Genomic DNA, 15,582 nt, shown 5'->3' on the forward strand with positions numbered 1-15,582 from the left:
CCCCCCCCCCCCGGCTCCTGGCCCTCCACTCTGCCTGGCTGGTCACCGATGCCCTCTGTCCCTCCCCTCCAGAGGCACCCGAGTGCCCTGTCTTTTCGCTGCTCGCTGGCTGACTTCCAGATCGAAAAGAAGATCGGCCGGGGGCAGTTCAGCGAGGTGTACAAGGCCACCTGCCTGCTGGACAGGAAGACGGTGGCTCTGAAGAAGGTGCAGGTGAGCCAACAGCCCCACGGGGTCAAGACCGCACGGCAGGAGTGGCTCGTGTCCGAACCTTGTAGCTCTGGGCTAGTCCCGTCTCTTCCCTTCCCTGCCCTCCTCCCTCCCTCCTTCTCTCCGCCCCCCTCCCCCTCCCCTCCCCTCCCCCTTCCTCTGTAAATGAGGGAAACTAGTACCCATCTCACTCAAGGGGCTGTGGGAGAATCAGGGCGACTTGTCTTTGTGGAAGCTCACTGTAAGCCATAGAGGAAAGGAGGAATGAGCATGTGCTGAGCACCTGCTGTATATTGGATCATGCTGGAGCTCACGGAACTTTGACAGCACCCCTGTGGGTAGGGATTATCATCCTCCCAGAGGAGGAAAACTGCAGACACGTGGATAACTCACCAGGAATGGAGGGAGCTGAGACTCAGATCTGCGGCCACTGACGCTTGTGGTCAGCTCTGGGCTTGAGTGCCCTGCCCAACCTCTGAGTCCCTCCTGAACGGAGGAGTGGCGTCGGACAGATGGGCTTTAGGCAGCAAAGCCCAGGCAGGAAGCTTTTCCATGAGAGCCACTGAGCCCGTCTGAACACTGCTTTGCTGCAGGAAACGGTCTCGAATCCTCCAGCAGAGCTTCCAGGGTCCCTCTATTTGCTCATTTACCTTAAAGAATGAGATTAACAGCCTGGGCAGAGGAGGCCCAGGAGAGAGAAGGTAGCTGAGACACAGTCACGAGGTGGGGAGACAAGATGAAGACCCCCCGCCTGGAGCCGGCCAGCGTGATTGCCTCCTTGTTGATCTGTGAGCTGCACCTGAGGCCTCTGATGGCCGGAGGAGAGATGGGCTCCTCGGTTCAGAAAAGGCCTGTGTTCTGCTCTTTGTCTGCCAAGGAAGGGCTTACCTGGGTTCTCTTGGTGTTGGTTTTTAGTGCCAGGATGGGTTCTGTGGTGGGGCTGCTGCAGTGTCGCCCTCCTGTTTGTTCCTGTGAGTTAGAAGATGCTGGGAGGACCCACACAGTGAACACTAGAGGGGCTGGGGGTCAGGGGGCGCATGCTGTACCCCCTCTTCTTACTCGGTCCACGTGACTGTCCTGTGAGGTCAGGCTGTTGGCCCCATTTACAGACGTGAAGACTGAGGCTCCAAGCATGTTTCCTGCCACTTACCAGTACGTGACCTCAGCAAGTCACTGGACTTCTCTGGACTTCAGTCTCCTCCTCTGTAAGTCGGCGACAGTAACTCCTGCCTCATGGGAGTTGCCGTGATGATTTGGTGGAAATTGGTCAGCACAGCACCTGGCACGTGGTGGGCACCCAGTAATACGAACTGTTGTCCTTACAGGGTTCCCTCGGCGAGGAGGTAGGAGAACCCGGACTGGGGTTCTGGGCCTCGTGCCCCCTTGTGCTGGGTTTTAACCACTCTTTCTCTGTTTCCTCTCACCCAAGATATTTGAGATGATGGACGCCAAGGCCCGGCAGGACTGTGTCAAGGAGATCGGCCTCCTGAAGGTGAGTGCCCTGGGCAGAGCGGGGGTCCCTCACTTCCTTGGGCCAGTCTGGGTCGCATCATGTCCATCACAGCCCTCAGCCCGTTAGATTCAGAAATGACATACCAGCGGGGGACAGCAGCTTGTTTGTTTTCTTGTGGCCTGGCAGGGACCCTGCCTCACCTCTGCCCAGTCCTCATGCTGCCCCCAGACTGGCTGTCCTTGTCCCAAGTGGATCCTGGATGTGGCGGCCCGTGGACCAGGCTACTGGGGAAGGAGCGAGGGTGGGCGTTGGGTTGAACTTCAGTTTGTCTATGTCTCCCTCTCTGTCTCATCCTGTCTTTCCTCTCAGTCTCGTATTTTTGTATTTCCACGTGGTGACACGCACATCTGAATATTCAGCCACAGTGTGTTCTCTTTTCTTCTCTCCTATCCTCTTACTCCCACCAGGAGATGCTGTCTGTTGGGGAGACTCAGCAAAGCCAGCCTGGGGCACTGGGTAGAATTAACAGCCAAGCACATGGCCCTGGGTTCTGGCTGCTGGAGGGGCCCAGGGCCCCTGAGTTGTCAGCCTGTTGGGCTCTTGCTAGATCTCCCACAAGGAGGAGGCACAGTTGGGGATGGGTCTCCCCAGGGGGTAGCTGGTATGCCCGCTCCTCTGTGGGCAGAAGTCCTTGGTTCCGCCAGAGCTCGGCTGACTGGACAGGGTCGTGTGAAGGACAGACGTGCAGGGGCCCATCTAAGGCGAGGGATGGTGGTGGTGTCTGTAGTCGTTCCTTTCCCCCTCCCCGCTGGCTTCCCCACTGGCCTCCTGAGAGTCAGAGATAACAGAACTTTCTGGACTAGACCAAGCCTGGTCTAAGGGCTGCTCTCTCCTAGGGATCCCTCCCTACTCCCCAGGCTTCAGATTCATTGTGGAAGGAGGGGGGCAGATTGTAGTGGCCTTGAATGCCACACTCAGGATGTGAGACTTGAACATGGGAACAAGAGGGGACCCCTGTGGTGGCTGCGAGCAAGGGGCCGTGGCCAGATGGGAGTTGTGAGTGCTCGCTGGGGTGGCCCCTGGCCACGATGGGTCCTGGGGGCAAGGCTGGAGGCGGGAGGCTTGTAGCTATCACAGGTCCAAAAATACCCTTCAAATAACATTTTTAAAGTTTTACGAAATGGTCAACTTCGGGGCCTGGTTGTGATGCTGGGAACTGATTACCCAGCCCTGGGGAACAGCTGTCATGATCACCCTCCCCTGTCTTCCCACTTGTGGCCAAGAACATGTGTACTACTCACACGAGTGAGGAACTGTATGCGTGTGCACACTGAGCCAGGCTGTTCGGTTCCTGGGCGCAGAAGTGTGTGACCACAGCCCCTTTGGTGAGGCCGCCCCAGGTGGCGTGAACCCGGCCTGCCTGGGGGAGAGCGTTCTGACCCTCCCCCAGGCTGTAGTGCCGCCAAGTGCGGTTGGCCACGGGCTTCGGAGGCAGACCCACCCCTTGCTCACTAGCTGTGGGGCTGTGGGCAGGCTGCTGACCGCTTGGGGCCTCAGTTTCCTCATTTGTCAAAGAGGGTGATGACAGCAGTGCTGTGTCTTCAGAGGGGTTGGTGGAATTAGTGAGAAGATGCATTGGAAGGACTCAGTGTAGCGTCCGGTCAGAGGCAGCCCTCGTTGCCATGGTTATAACCTCTGCCCCAAGGCCAGCCCCTTTCCAGAACTTGACCCACCTCCCCGGCCTGCTTGTGGAAGTCAACAACAGGATGTGCCAGGGCATGAGGTGTTTCCTACAAAACAGAGGGAAACACGGTTCTCGGAGGGGCCACTGGGCGACATCGTTCATACCGTTCATGCCAGGACCAGTGAGAGGCTGCCAGGCGTGGGGCAGGAAGGCGAGCCCTGTAGGAGCCTCCAGGGCTGGCTTAGGGAGAGAACAAGAGGCGGATGTGTGGCTGTGTGATGTCTGCCGACGTTCCCCTCATTTCAGAATCCAGGACTGGGTGGAGGGCAGCATGCAGCATAGATGCACGTCCCTTGCCCAGCAACCTTCTGGGCCTTTGGGAAAATGTGCTTTCAAGTGGCCTCTGGAGGGGAGCCCCTGTGGGCAGGCGACCATACTGCGGCAGAATATTTGTGTCCCCTGTGCCTTCCCCAGATCCTGGAATCATTTTGGTGTAAACAGTTTCAGTTATAAGCAGTTGCCAGGGTCTCCTGTTAGCCAGGCAGGGGCTGACTTCCAGTCAGTGGGGTGCTGTCCTGTCTGGAGAACACACGGGCGACAGTGATCGGGCCAGAGGCAGGGCTCTGGCACTGAGCACCGCACTCAGGGCAGCTCTCACACCAGGAATGATGTTTTTTTTTTTCAAGATTTCACAAAGAGTGGGTCAGGAGCTTCCCTGGTGGCGCAGTGGTTGAGAATCTGCCTGCTAATGCAGGGGACACGGGTTCAAGCCCTGGTCTGGGAAGATCCCGCATGCCGCGGAGCAACTAGGCCCGTGAGCCACAACCACTGAGCCTGCGCCCCTGGAGCCTGTGCTCCGCAACAAGAGAGGCCGCGATAGTGAGAGGCCCGCGCACCGCGATGAAGAGCGGCCCCCGCTTGCCGCAACTAGAGAAAGCCCGCGCGCAGAAACGAAGACCCAGCGCAGCCAAAAATTAATTAATTAATTAATTAATTTTGAAAAAGTGGGTCAGAAATGGAGCAAGTGGGGAGGAAGAAGGAAGGAGATGGACACTTCTAAGTGCTCTGTGGAGTGCAGCGACAGAGCAGTGGGGGCCCGGACCCGCCCTAGAGGGGCCTGGGTGGTGAAGAGGAGGGTCATTTCCACAGTGTCTCGTGAGTCTTAGCTCTGTGCAGTCACCATGTCAGACATTTCAAGGGTATCAGCCCCTGTAATCTTCACAACTTCTCTCCAAAACATTATGTCCATTCTGCAGAGGAGGAAACTGAGGCTCGGGGATGCAAAATGGCTTTCCCAGTGTCACCCAGGTCTGCCTGACTCCAAAACGCAGGCCTTTCCCCCCAGATACCCCACCTCTCCAGCTGTACCGCCTCTCAGGGGCTCCCTACTCCCTCTTTCTCTCTCTTCGGACAGCAACTGAACCATCCAAACATCATCAAGTATTTGGACTCGTTCATTGAGGACAGCGAGCTGAACATTGTGCTGGAGCTGGCAGACGCGGGCGACCTCTCGCAGATGATCAAGGTGAGGGCGCCTGGTGGGGGCCGGGTCGGGGGCCCCTCCTCCGACTGGGTTCCTCACTGCCCTGGCCTCGGGCAGAGGTGGCCGCTGCGGGGCACTCAGCCCCCCTTGCCGATGCTCACAGGCCTCAGCTGTGGCCCCTCTTGGGTCCCAGCCCCACTTGCTGGGAGAAGGCCAGCTATGGACAGTGGCTCGTGGGCCACTTCTGCCTTTAGAGGGATGGGGACAGAGCCCCATGGAGGTCGGACCCCACCTCATGGAATCTGGGAAAGTGTCTTGTGGAGCCAACTGGCTCATTTTATAGAAGGGAGAACTGAGCCCAGAGAGGCTGAAAGACTTGCCTGAGGATCCCGCACATGGGGACAGACTAGTACCTCTGGCCCAGGTCTCTACTTCTGGCCTAGGGCCCTCCAGTGGACATCATCCCCCAGGTGACCTTCCTGAGGCCCCTCCAGCCCTGGAGAGGCATCTTCCTTCCCACATAATGGCTGAAGCTGGGGTTCTCGGAGAGGTTGGGCAACTTGCCAAGTCCCACAAGCAGTTCCCAAACTGCCCCGCCCCCCTTGCCCCACTTCCTTGGACCCAGGACCAGGTCCGCCTGAGTCTGCACTCGGGGACCATCACGGCTCCACTGATGGGCACCTACTGTGGGCCACAGCCCTGCTGAGCACATGCATCACTCACCAAGTCCACATCGTCCTTAGATAGCAAAGCTCAGAGAGGTTTAGTAACCTGCTTGAGGCAGCACAGCCTCTAAATGGGACCCCCGGGCCTGAGCTCTCAGCTTCACTCATTGCTCCTTCCTTAAGGTTCTCACTCCCCTGCTGGCTAGACCCTCATCCACAGACCGCTGTCCTGGGGTTGCATCGCCTCCCTCCCAGGAGCCCAGTCTGTCCGTGAGCCAGGCTGGGCCACGCTCAAGCCCACACCCTGCTCTCAGCCACACTTGCAAACGGGGCCAGACATGGATTCTCTGCCTTTCCCACCAGGCACTGGGGATTGAGCAGTTAATTGCTCGGCGCCTGCTCTTCTGAAATTTGGCTCCTAGGAATACGGGTGTCTCTGGGAAGCGGCGTTACTTGAGCTGTTATCACCTGTTTTTATATTTTCGTTGACATATTAATGCATTTGCAGGGATGTTAATCTCCACACAGATCCCTGGTGGAAACAGATGTGCTATATCATGTCTTACTTCTTCCTCTCCCCCCCCACCCCCACCCCACTTTGTTTCTCCTTCCCATGCCATTCTCTCACAGAACACGCATGCATCCAGCACCCACCATGTGCCCATCCCCATGCTGAGACCTAGGGATGCTGCTGGCGGGGCAGTGCCCTCAGGGAGCTCACCTTCTAATGGGAGGGCAGGGCTGTGAACGAGCAGTCATGAGCTGCCATGAACAAGCCAAGTTCAGGGTCTATGGGAGCCAGGGAAGGCTTCCTGGAGGAGGTGACACATGAGCAGAGACCCATGAGGGGATACCCATAGCCCAGAGGCAGAACAGCATGTGCCAGAGCCCAGAGGGATGGAAACCCAGGGGTCCACAAAGTACTTTGGTCCAGTAGAGCACTGGGCAAGGGGAGGGGTGGAGAGCGTGAGGCGGAGGGTGGTCGGACCAAGCAGGGCCTCATGTGCAGGCTTAGGATTTGGAACCTTGCCCTGAGGTCAGCAAGAAGCTTCCTGAGACTTGTGGTACAGAGTAAACATGATCAGCTTTGTGTTCTGGAAGAATGACTGGATGCCCAGTGGAGGGAGGGGCGGGGCTGGGGGGAGAACAGCGGGAGGAAAGACCCTGGAATATGGCCTGTGGTGAGGGTGCTGCACCCTGTCAGTCCCAGTGGACCCCAGACCCCCTCACAGCCTCTCAGTCCATGGAGTGGGGCTGGAGTCAGACAGTGGGGTAGGGGGTGCTGGGCAAATTACAAATCCCTCCCCTCCCTGAACCTCAGTCTCCACCCCTGTCCCGGGGGCCTCACAGGGGACGGCCGTGTGGGAGCTGCGGGACCCGGATGCAAGCTGCTTCCAGCCAGGAGAGACAGGAGGGAGGCACGTGGGTGTCCAGCACCCTTTGTGCCTGGCCTGGGGTGGGGTGCCTTCCCTTCACCACCTGCCCCTTCCCAGGCTTCCCTGGGGCCAACCCTGGCTCAGGGTTCAAGTCGGTCACTCCCCCCATGGGTTTCGGGCGCCTCAGGCCCTCCTGTCCCGGGAGCCTTTCTCCTCACCTGGCCTGGCACCTCCCCTCCCTCGGTCACGGGGCCCCTCACCCTGCCCTGCCCCTCCCTGAGCCTGTTCCCCCTGCTGTGGCCCTTCACCTGCAGAGCCTGGCTGGGTGCTGTCCCCAGCAGGCGGGACAGGCAGGGCAGGGCAGTAGAAAGACCCTGGGCCCAGAGTCAGATACACCTGCTGGATGACCTTGGACGGGTCCCTGTGCCTCAGTTTCCCTGTCTGTAATGCACCCAGCACAGTGCCTGGGGCCTGGTAGCAGCTTGGTTTCTCTGGCCTTTCCCACTTTCTAGCCACCTCTGGATTTTGAGGGGAACAGGGGCCTTGCCAGGGCTCAGTCTGGGGCCATACCAAGGTCTGGCCTGGGAGGCCAGTGGCCAGCAGACCCTGAGTCCCTAGGGCCCCCAGCCTCAGGGGCCAAGCAACACTACCAGGGCCATGGTGCCAGCATTATTTACGGTGGATGGTGAAGCTGGGAGCTGCTGCCACCCCGGAACCCACCAGAGACTCTGCGCCTTCCTGCTAAATGTCACACACACCAATAGGACGTGACATTTAGAAAGTCACGGCTCACAGCCGTGCACATCCCCACTTAAATGCTCTAATGAGGATAAGCTAACATCATGGCCTAAATAACACCCCAGCCCGGCCCACCGCAGAGGTCTGGGGTGGCCCAGGAGGGATGGGGGTCCTGTGCTGGGGGGTCCGTGCCAGGAGCTTGGGGCAGATCACACATGAGGCTTCCTCCGAGAATGGAGCCTCTTGGGGCTGTAGTGCCAGGCCAGGGGCTTTCCGCTGTGACTGTCCCAATGTTGGAGGTGCCCACATCCAATCCCAGCTCTGCCGCCCCTGCTGGGTGACCCTTGGCAAGTTCCTGAACCTCTCTGATCTTGATCCTTCATCAGGTGGTTACTGGTGTCCTTAGAAATGGGTTAAGAACTTGGGTTTCCTGAGTGGAAGGCCTGGGGTTGAGCTGTTGTGACTCTGCCCCTTACTAGCTCCCACGTGGCCCTCAGTTTGCTCATCTGTGAGATGGGTGCAGTCATCCCTGTGTGGGGCCCAGCACAGACACTGCATGTGACATGTGCCTAGCAGAGGTTAGCTCGAGTCCCACCTTCTACCCCATGCCCCATCCCAGGCTGGGAGTGTGCCCTGGGTCCCCGTCTTCCCTGTGCCAGTTCGGCTGCCCTGACAGAGGGGCCAAGGCTTCTCCCCTGGCTGCTTTGGAAAAAGATGGTTGCTCTGAAGGGAACAAAAACCTGGTTTCAAGGTACTGGTGTGTGAGTCGTGCCCCCCGACCCACACAGGCCTGGCTCACAGGAGATCCCCCAGAGGGATGCTGGTCTGAACAGTGGACGAGGGCATGTTCCCAGTTTACTTCTTCCAGGACCTCTGGTTACTTACAGCTCCCTCAGTGCAGCCTGGGTGGCTTTTGGCTTTTTGGTTTGTTTTTTTTCTGGAGCATTATGTATGATTTTCCAGGCAACAAAGTAGGTTTTGCCTGTCGAAACTGAGGGGGTCCATTTGAGAATGTCAAGCCCACTTCCTTGAGGTTCTTGCCATGCTTGTTAATGGTTATGTATGCTGAGGTTTGCTGGCTCCAAGGAGGGGAGCTGTGATTTAACCACCAAGCATGTCTTGGGTGCCCCCATCCTGGGCCAGACCAGGGCCAGGGCAGAGAGTCCACACCAGTCACTCCTGCAAGGAACTCCCTGTCGGGCAGTGGGAGGAGATGGATGCGTGTCCAGGAGATTCCAGGGAAAGGGTGATTGAGAGTAGCCTTCAAAATGTGGCCTGGGGGGACTTCCCTGGTGGTCCAGTGGGTAAGACTCTACGCTCGCAATGCAGGGGGCTCAGGTTCAATCCTTGGTCAGAAAACTAGATCCCATATGCATGCCATAACGAAGATTCTGCGTGCCACAACTAAGACCCGGCACAGCCTAAATAAATAAATACTTTTTTAAAAAAAAGAAAAAAAATGTGGTCCAGGCATTCCTTCAGCAAAGCCGTCCAGGACATCCGCTTTGGGTAAGGTCTGCCCTGCCCTTAGGGAGCCCGATGCTGATGCTGGTGGCGGACAGATGACCGCTGGGGCTAGGACGGGGCCAGTACCCTACAGCTGCCCTCCCTCTCGGCCCATCACCCAGGCCTGTCCATGTGTCTGTCTCCCCCACTGCAGTATTTCAAGAAGCAGAAGCGGCTCATTCCCGAGAGGACAGTGTGGAAATACTTTGTGCAGCTGTGCAGCGCCGTGGAACACATGCACTCCCGCCGGGTGATGCACCGAGGTACGTGCTGACCCGCCGGGGCCTCGGGGCCCAGAGCCAGCAGGGAGGCTGGACCCCAAGACGCAGCTTTCCCCTCGGCTCCGGGCTTCTTAAGGGACAGCCTGGAAGTTGGACCCCTTTGTATTCCCCATCCAGTGGGTGTCCAGCATCTCGCCTGTCCTCATGGGGTCAGAGAATGGGCGTGTGAGGCCCCAGGCTCGAATGTACACCCGTGCCTCGTGGCTCTTGCCCCTGTCAGGGGCCCCCCATGGTGGGAGCACCAAATACCATGTAGTTCCCAAGGACAGGGACCATGCTCGGCACATACTCTCTAGCCCCCAACATCAGCCTGGAGCCAGCACAGAGGGGGCCGCAGGAAGGGTTGGGTGGAGAGACTGGGAGGGAGGTGACCGAGTCATGGCCAGTTCCAGTAGTGCCACCAGCTCTGCCTGGGAGGGCAAGGAAAGCATCCTGGAAAAGAGAACTTTAATATGGGCTTTGAAGTCTTAGTAGGAGTTGGCTGGGCAGAGGAGGTAAGTGTTTCTGAAAGTTGACATCTTCCTGAACTGTGAGGAAGGAGGCTGCTGGAAGGAGTCACGTAGATGACTTCACTGATTCCTCCATACATTCATTCCAGCTGCATTTATCAGTGTCTGCTGTATGCGAGGCATTGCCCTAGTCACTGGGGAACAGCACAGGTTACCTCCCTGAGCGCCTCCTTCATCTGTTACACAAATTTTCTCAGAGTGCCCGCTCTAGCTGTAAAAGAGGAAACGAGCGCAAAAATCCCTGCCCTCCTAGACCTCACAGCAGCCCTGTGACGTAGTGAAGTTAGACCCATTTCACAGATGAGGAAACTGAGGCTACGTTTCTCAAGGTCCACAGCTGGGCAGAGGCAGGGCTGGGGCCTCGCCCTGAGGGAGCAGGACTGGCTGCTAAGCCCCCATCACCTGAAGGGCCCTCCCCTCCACCCATCCCCAGGCCGCCTCCTCCGTCCTGCCTCTCCCCAGCCATCCCCACCTCTGATCCCACACCAACCCCTGTCCTTCCCCTGCAGACATCAAGCCTGCCAACGTGTTCATTACAGCCACGGGCATCGTGAAGCTCGGTGACCTCGGCCTGGGCCGCTTCTTCAGCTCCGAGACCACTGCAGCCCACTCCCTAGGTAAGGGGCCTGTCCACGCCCAACCCCCCGCAGGGTCCTGGATGGCATGGGGAGATGCGGGCCCTGTCCCCATGGTGCCTTTGGTTGGTTAGTGCAGCAAAATGCCTTGTTGAACCCCAGACATTCTTCTTCAGAACAGTGACCAGAGGGGAGTAAACCATGGCCCCGAGGAGCCTGGGATGGGGCTCCCCTGCATCCTCACGCGCTCACGCTCTAGGGGGTGGGGAGATGTGGCTCTGTGGTCGCACTGGCAGCCACTCCGTCTTTCTCGTTGCTGCGTGGTATCCCATCATGTGTGAGTGTGTGCCTCTGGTTGTTTTGAAACCCTCGTCCCCATCTGACCCCGGAGGACCCCTGGCCCAGCCTCCTTAGCAGCTGGTGCGTCGTGGTTCTTGTGTTAGGTCAGAATGAAAGGATGTTCAAGGACCCGCCAACCCGTGAGTTCTCAACACTTCATTCACCCACGCGGGCTGTTCCTCCTGCTGGGGGATGTTGGAGCTTGTTCCCGTTTTGGGCTTTTAAATAGGCAGTTTCAAAGCTGTGGGGGCCAAGTGCTCACCCGGTAGAGGTGACTTTCTAGCTGAGCTGTGGGGAGTGAATAGGAGCTGGCGGGGCATGGGGCAAGGGATGAGGTGATCAGGGTCAAGGGACCTTGGGTGGCAAGGAAGGCGGACGAGGCCTTGAATGCTAAGCTCAGTGGGCAGGCACCATCCCAGGAGTGCCGGAGCGCTGAGGGCCGGACGCCGGAGGAGACTTGGAGGTCACATGTGTGTTCTGGGTCACGTTAAGCACTGCCCAGCTTCGGAATCCGGATACGTGAGTGAATGCAAAACTTGGACCCATGGAGAATTTTACGTTTAATTAGAATGACATTTAATTAGAAACCAGCAAAGTCCCCAGGGGAACACAGAAGTAGGGTCCCCTACGTGCTATGACCAGGGCCATGGGGGAACGTTTCATGATGGGGAGGGGTGTAGGGGCACTTCCCCTTTCCCTGAGCAATTCCTGGCTCTTTGGGGTGGCGTTTGAGGGGATGGTGCCTGAGGCTCACCTCCCCGTGCGCCGCCGCGTCCACAGGCCTGGCCCCTTGAAAACCACTCTGTTCTGCACTCGTCTGTCCCACACTCCACGGCCCAGCCAGTGCATCTTGTGTCTCCCTGTCCCCGAGAGCCTGCGGCATGCCGGGAGACACACGGCGTCTTCTGGTGACGGCGGAGGTGCTTTCTGGAAGACACACTTTCCTGGTGGAAACTGTCACTGTTCATACAGGTCCTGATGGCTGGAGGCTCTCAGGGTGTAGCACACAATCTGGAGAAACATGCTAACTCAGAGATCAGCAGCTCCCAGCTGGGAATGTGCGTGCATGCGTGCGTGCGTTTGTGTGTGTGTGCGCGTGCACGCGCATCTGGTTGTTTTGAAACCCTCGTCCCCACCTGACCCCGGAGGACCCCTGGCCCGGCCTCCTTAGCAGCTGGCGTGTCATGGCTCTTCCGTTAGGTCAGAATGAAAGGATGTTCAAGGACCCGCCAACCCGTGAGTTCGTGACACTTCATTCATGCCTCAAACAGATGTGAGGGTCTGTGGGATCCTTCCTTTGTGCTCACGAGGAATCTAAAACCCAAGGAACTTGAGTGATTCTTCTGAGTCATGTGGCAGCAGAGCCAGGACCCAAATGCAGGCCTCCCGGTGTAGGGCCCATGCTTCTTCCAGGGGACCAGGCTCAGGGGTCCTGGAAGGATCTCCCTTGGGAACTCAGCCACCAACCCCCCGTTCCTGGGAGGAAACTGTCTTTCCCACTCCCCTCAGACCCTTCTCTTTGGGAAAATCAGTGTGTCTTGTCAGTTTGGGACCGTTTACCCCTCTGGTTTAAGAGCTTCAAAAAGGCCAGAAATTCAAGGGGAACCGTCAAAGAGCAGAGTTAAAGCCACTGTCTCCTGTCCCCTGTCAGTCAGGCCCCAGCCCGCCTCCGTCCCGCTGGGGAAGAGACTGCGGCACTCATCAGAGCTGGTTAAGATCACATCATTAGGAACGGGCAGAAATTCGGGCTCGTCCGACAGTGTGAGTTTATTGACTTGGACTGGTGCACTTATTATATTAATGAGAAGGAATTGGAACTTGGGAAAAGGCCGCCCGGGTAAGCCTGGCTCTTCCCGAGGCCTCTGAGTGGCTGACGGGCCGCGTGGTGGGTGGAAGGAGCCCTCCTGGGGCCATTTGCCCACCGAGCTGAGAAGCATGGGCTCGGCATGGCCCTGCTGCCAGAACCGAGAACCGAGGGCCAGGCCCCATGATGGCAACAGTGCAGAGCCAAAGCCCAGGGCCTGAGGTCTCCAAGATACAGGAGAAAGAGCCCCTTTCCATAGCGAGGTTCTGCACACAGCTAAGTCTTGTGCACACGTTTGGTGGCGCAGGAGATTGAACTAATTGCAGTTGCATCGTGACGCGGGAAGGACTTGGGGGGCGGAGGCTCCTCCAGACCCTGTGTGTGGGTAGGAATTATGCATCCGTTGCATCTCTGCGCACCTACTATGTGGGGATGCCCTGGTGGCAGCCACGTTGCCCCGGCAGCCACCTTGTCTCCGGAGGCTGCTGACCCACGTCAGGGCTTATGCACATCCCATCTCCTCCTGCCTCCTCCTCCCCCAGCCCCCTCCCCGCCTCCGTATTTGCTAACACGAGGCTGGCATGAAAGGGCATTAGTCATGCCATGGCCGGGCTGACAGGTGCGGTACCCAGCGGTGGCAGAGCGGCTGCTTCGGTGTCAGGAATAGGAGCCGTAATTAGAGTGCAGGACAGAATGAGCGTCAGACGAATTACCAGGCAGCAGATCATATTTGTCAGGAAGGATTGCATACATAAAAATTAAGTGACAGTACACGCCGGCATAATGAAAGGAAAATGAAAGATTTGCCTACACACAGCTCACAAGCTACAAGCAAGAGTCTCGCTCCAAGCAACGGCAGCAGCTGCAAGACAAATTGTGGGGCTGGGAGAGCAAAGGCCCTTCCCGCTCCGCGGAGGAGACAGGGCAGCCTCGGGCTGGGATCAGGGGTGGGAGGTAAGGCAGGCTCACACCCAGGCCGGTGCAGGGCTCCACACTGCCTCTCAGGGGGATGGGGGAACAGGTCCGGTTGGGGGGCAACCCCTGTCAGGTAGCTGCGGTCAGGGCATGCTGGCTTTCCCAGGCCGCTGAGCCCCGGCCTGGCTGTGGGGCATAAGTCCCTCCTTCTCGCGTCCCGGAGCCGAACGCCCTGGCCCTGGGCTGGGCCTGAGACGTGAGGTTATGGGGACATGAGAGGATGCAGCCTTCCCTGCTCTCAGGGGGCCCCCAGACTGGTGGGGAGACTGACAGTCCCAGGGTGGTGTTGGGTGAGGGCAGGCGGAACCGTCTCCTGCGGGCCCTCTGTGTGCAGGCACAGTGCTGGGCTCCGTGACGCGGCTGTGCATGAGGAGCCCAGGGTCCACTGGGGGCCTGGAGCTGCCTCACCCCATCCCAGGGCTGCTCTTTACTTCCGTTTTCTATAGTCACTGAACTCGCCAAGGAGGTGGGTTAACAAAGATGACAAGGCTTAAAGGATGTTTGAAAAACATGTTGCTTCTTAAAACGTTATCCCCATAAGGCTTATATCTTCATTTGACCGATGACGGAACTGAGGCTTAGAGAGGTGCTACCACATCCCTGTGGTCCCTGGACAGGCAGGGACTGGAGCCCTTAGGGGGTCAGCAGCTCTCCACGGCACCAGCCGGGAAGTGGGCTTGGGGCCCAGTGAGCTCTCTGGGTGGGGAACACTGACAGCGCCCTGCAGGGAAGGCCATCCAACCTCATAGCTGTGGGCTGTGTGGGACCTGGGGCTTGTCCTGGGCCACAGGGAAGGAGGATTGAGCCTCTCCTGTCATGACAGCGCCCCCGTGAGTGTGCCCATGGCCAGGCGCCCCAGGGGCCCCATCAGTGTGGGCTCAGAGCGTCATGCAGATGTGTGCCTGGCGACCTTCTGCTTCATCCTGGCAGCCCAGGACACCTGGGAACAAGTGGCCCAGAAAACCTGCTTCAGTAGGTGGAGCCCAGGTTCTAAGCGCTGACACCTGGCGGGGGGGGGGGAGATCACCTGTGGCTGTTGAGTGGCTCCTGGCTTGTCTGCCGCATCCCTGGCATTTTCAGGGACACAAACCGTTAGAACAAGATGAGCTGGTGGCAGGGAGGGAAAGGAAGGGCTCAAGGGGACGGCCAATGAGGAATCGACCCGGGCCTAGGATGCAAAGCCCAGCTTGTTCATTCACTGACTCAGAGGTTTGGGCCGCTCGCCCGGAAGGCCCCTGCCCTCTGGAGCTTACAGCCTCGGGGGGGGAGCACTGTTATAATAATCATGTCCCAGGTGGTACCTTGTTTAGTGCTCCAGCCGCCCTGGGGGTGGGAATCATCACAGCCAGTTAACAGGGGAGGAATTCCAGGTGCAGTGAGGCGAGCACCTTTGTGATGCCAGGTGGGTGGTGCTCCAGCCAGAGCCACGTGGCAGGCGAGGCATGGCCACGCCAGGGTTTCCGTCCGAGGCTCCCTGAGCCACCTTGGATGAGTCCCTGATACCTGGAAAACACAGGGTCCTGTGTAGAATCACAGAATCGTGCTACCTGACTCTCATATCTGTTAGAGATGTTCCGTGTGGGAACTAAAAATAGGCAGATAAAACAGTCTGGAATCAAGTCAACGCTGATAAAAGTGCAGTGTTTTCTCAACATCGCTGCTTCTCCAGAGGGCCAAGTGTAGCCTGGCATGGGGTCAGCTGGTAATTAATTTAAGGAGAACTTGATAACAAGTGGCGGCACAGGTGAGCCTGTAGGCGTGTGCGTGTGCATGTATGTGTGTGTGTGTGTGTGTTGCTGCCCAGAGATCCAGAGTTGGGGGAGTGGGGAGAGTTTGGAGTTTGGAGTCGAATGCCAGGCTGAGGACCCGGCTTTTCTCTCTTGAGGGATGAGCCGGTCGGCCTTAGGGGCAGGGACATGGCCCCTGCCTTGGGGTGTAGGACGGGTGGAAAGGGGCAGGACAGCGGAGGTCGGGGGGGGGGGGG

The 15,582-nt window shown here is 58.3% G+C and overlaps 1 protein-coding gene across 1 annotated transcript in view; it reads left to right on the forward strand.

The window, feature by feature from the left end:
• Window positions 1-15,582, forward strand: part of NEK6 (NIMA related kinase 6) — a 50,775-nt gene that overhangs the window by 18,838 nt on the left and 16,355 nt on the right. Inside the window, exons 3-7 of the mRNA XM_007450248.1 lie at window positions 73-213; window positions 1,640-1,702; window positions 4,762-4,872; window positions 9,270-9,378; window positions 10,415-10,522. Coding sequence (XP_007450310.1) covers window positions 73-213; window positions 1,640-1,702; window positions 4,762-4,872; window positions 9,270-9,378; window positions 10,415-10,522 — 532 coding nt within the window. The remainder of the gene's footprint in view (window positions 1-72; window positions 214-1,639; window positions 1,703-4,761; window positions 4,873-9,269; window positions 9,379-10,414; window positions 10,523-15,582) is intronic.

The sequence above is a fragment of the Lipotes vexillifer genome, unplaced genomic scaffold, assembly GCF_000442215.2.
Source record: "Lipotes vexillifer unplaced genomic scaffold, Lipotes_vexillifer_v1.1 scaffold890, whole genome shotgun sequence".
Lineage (NCBI taxonomy): Eukaryota > Metazoa > Chordata > Mammalia > Artiodactyla > Lipotidae > Lipotes > Lipotes vexillifer.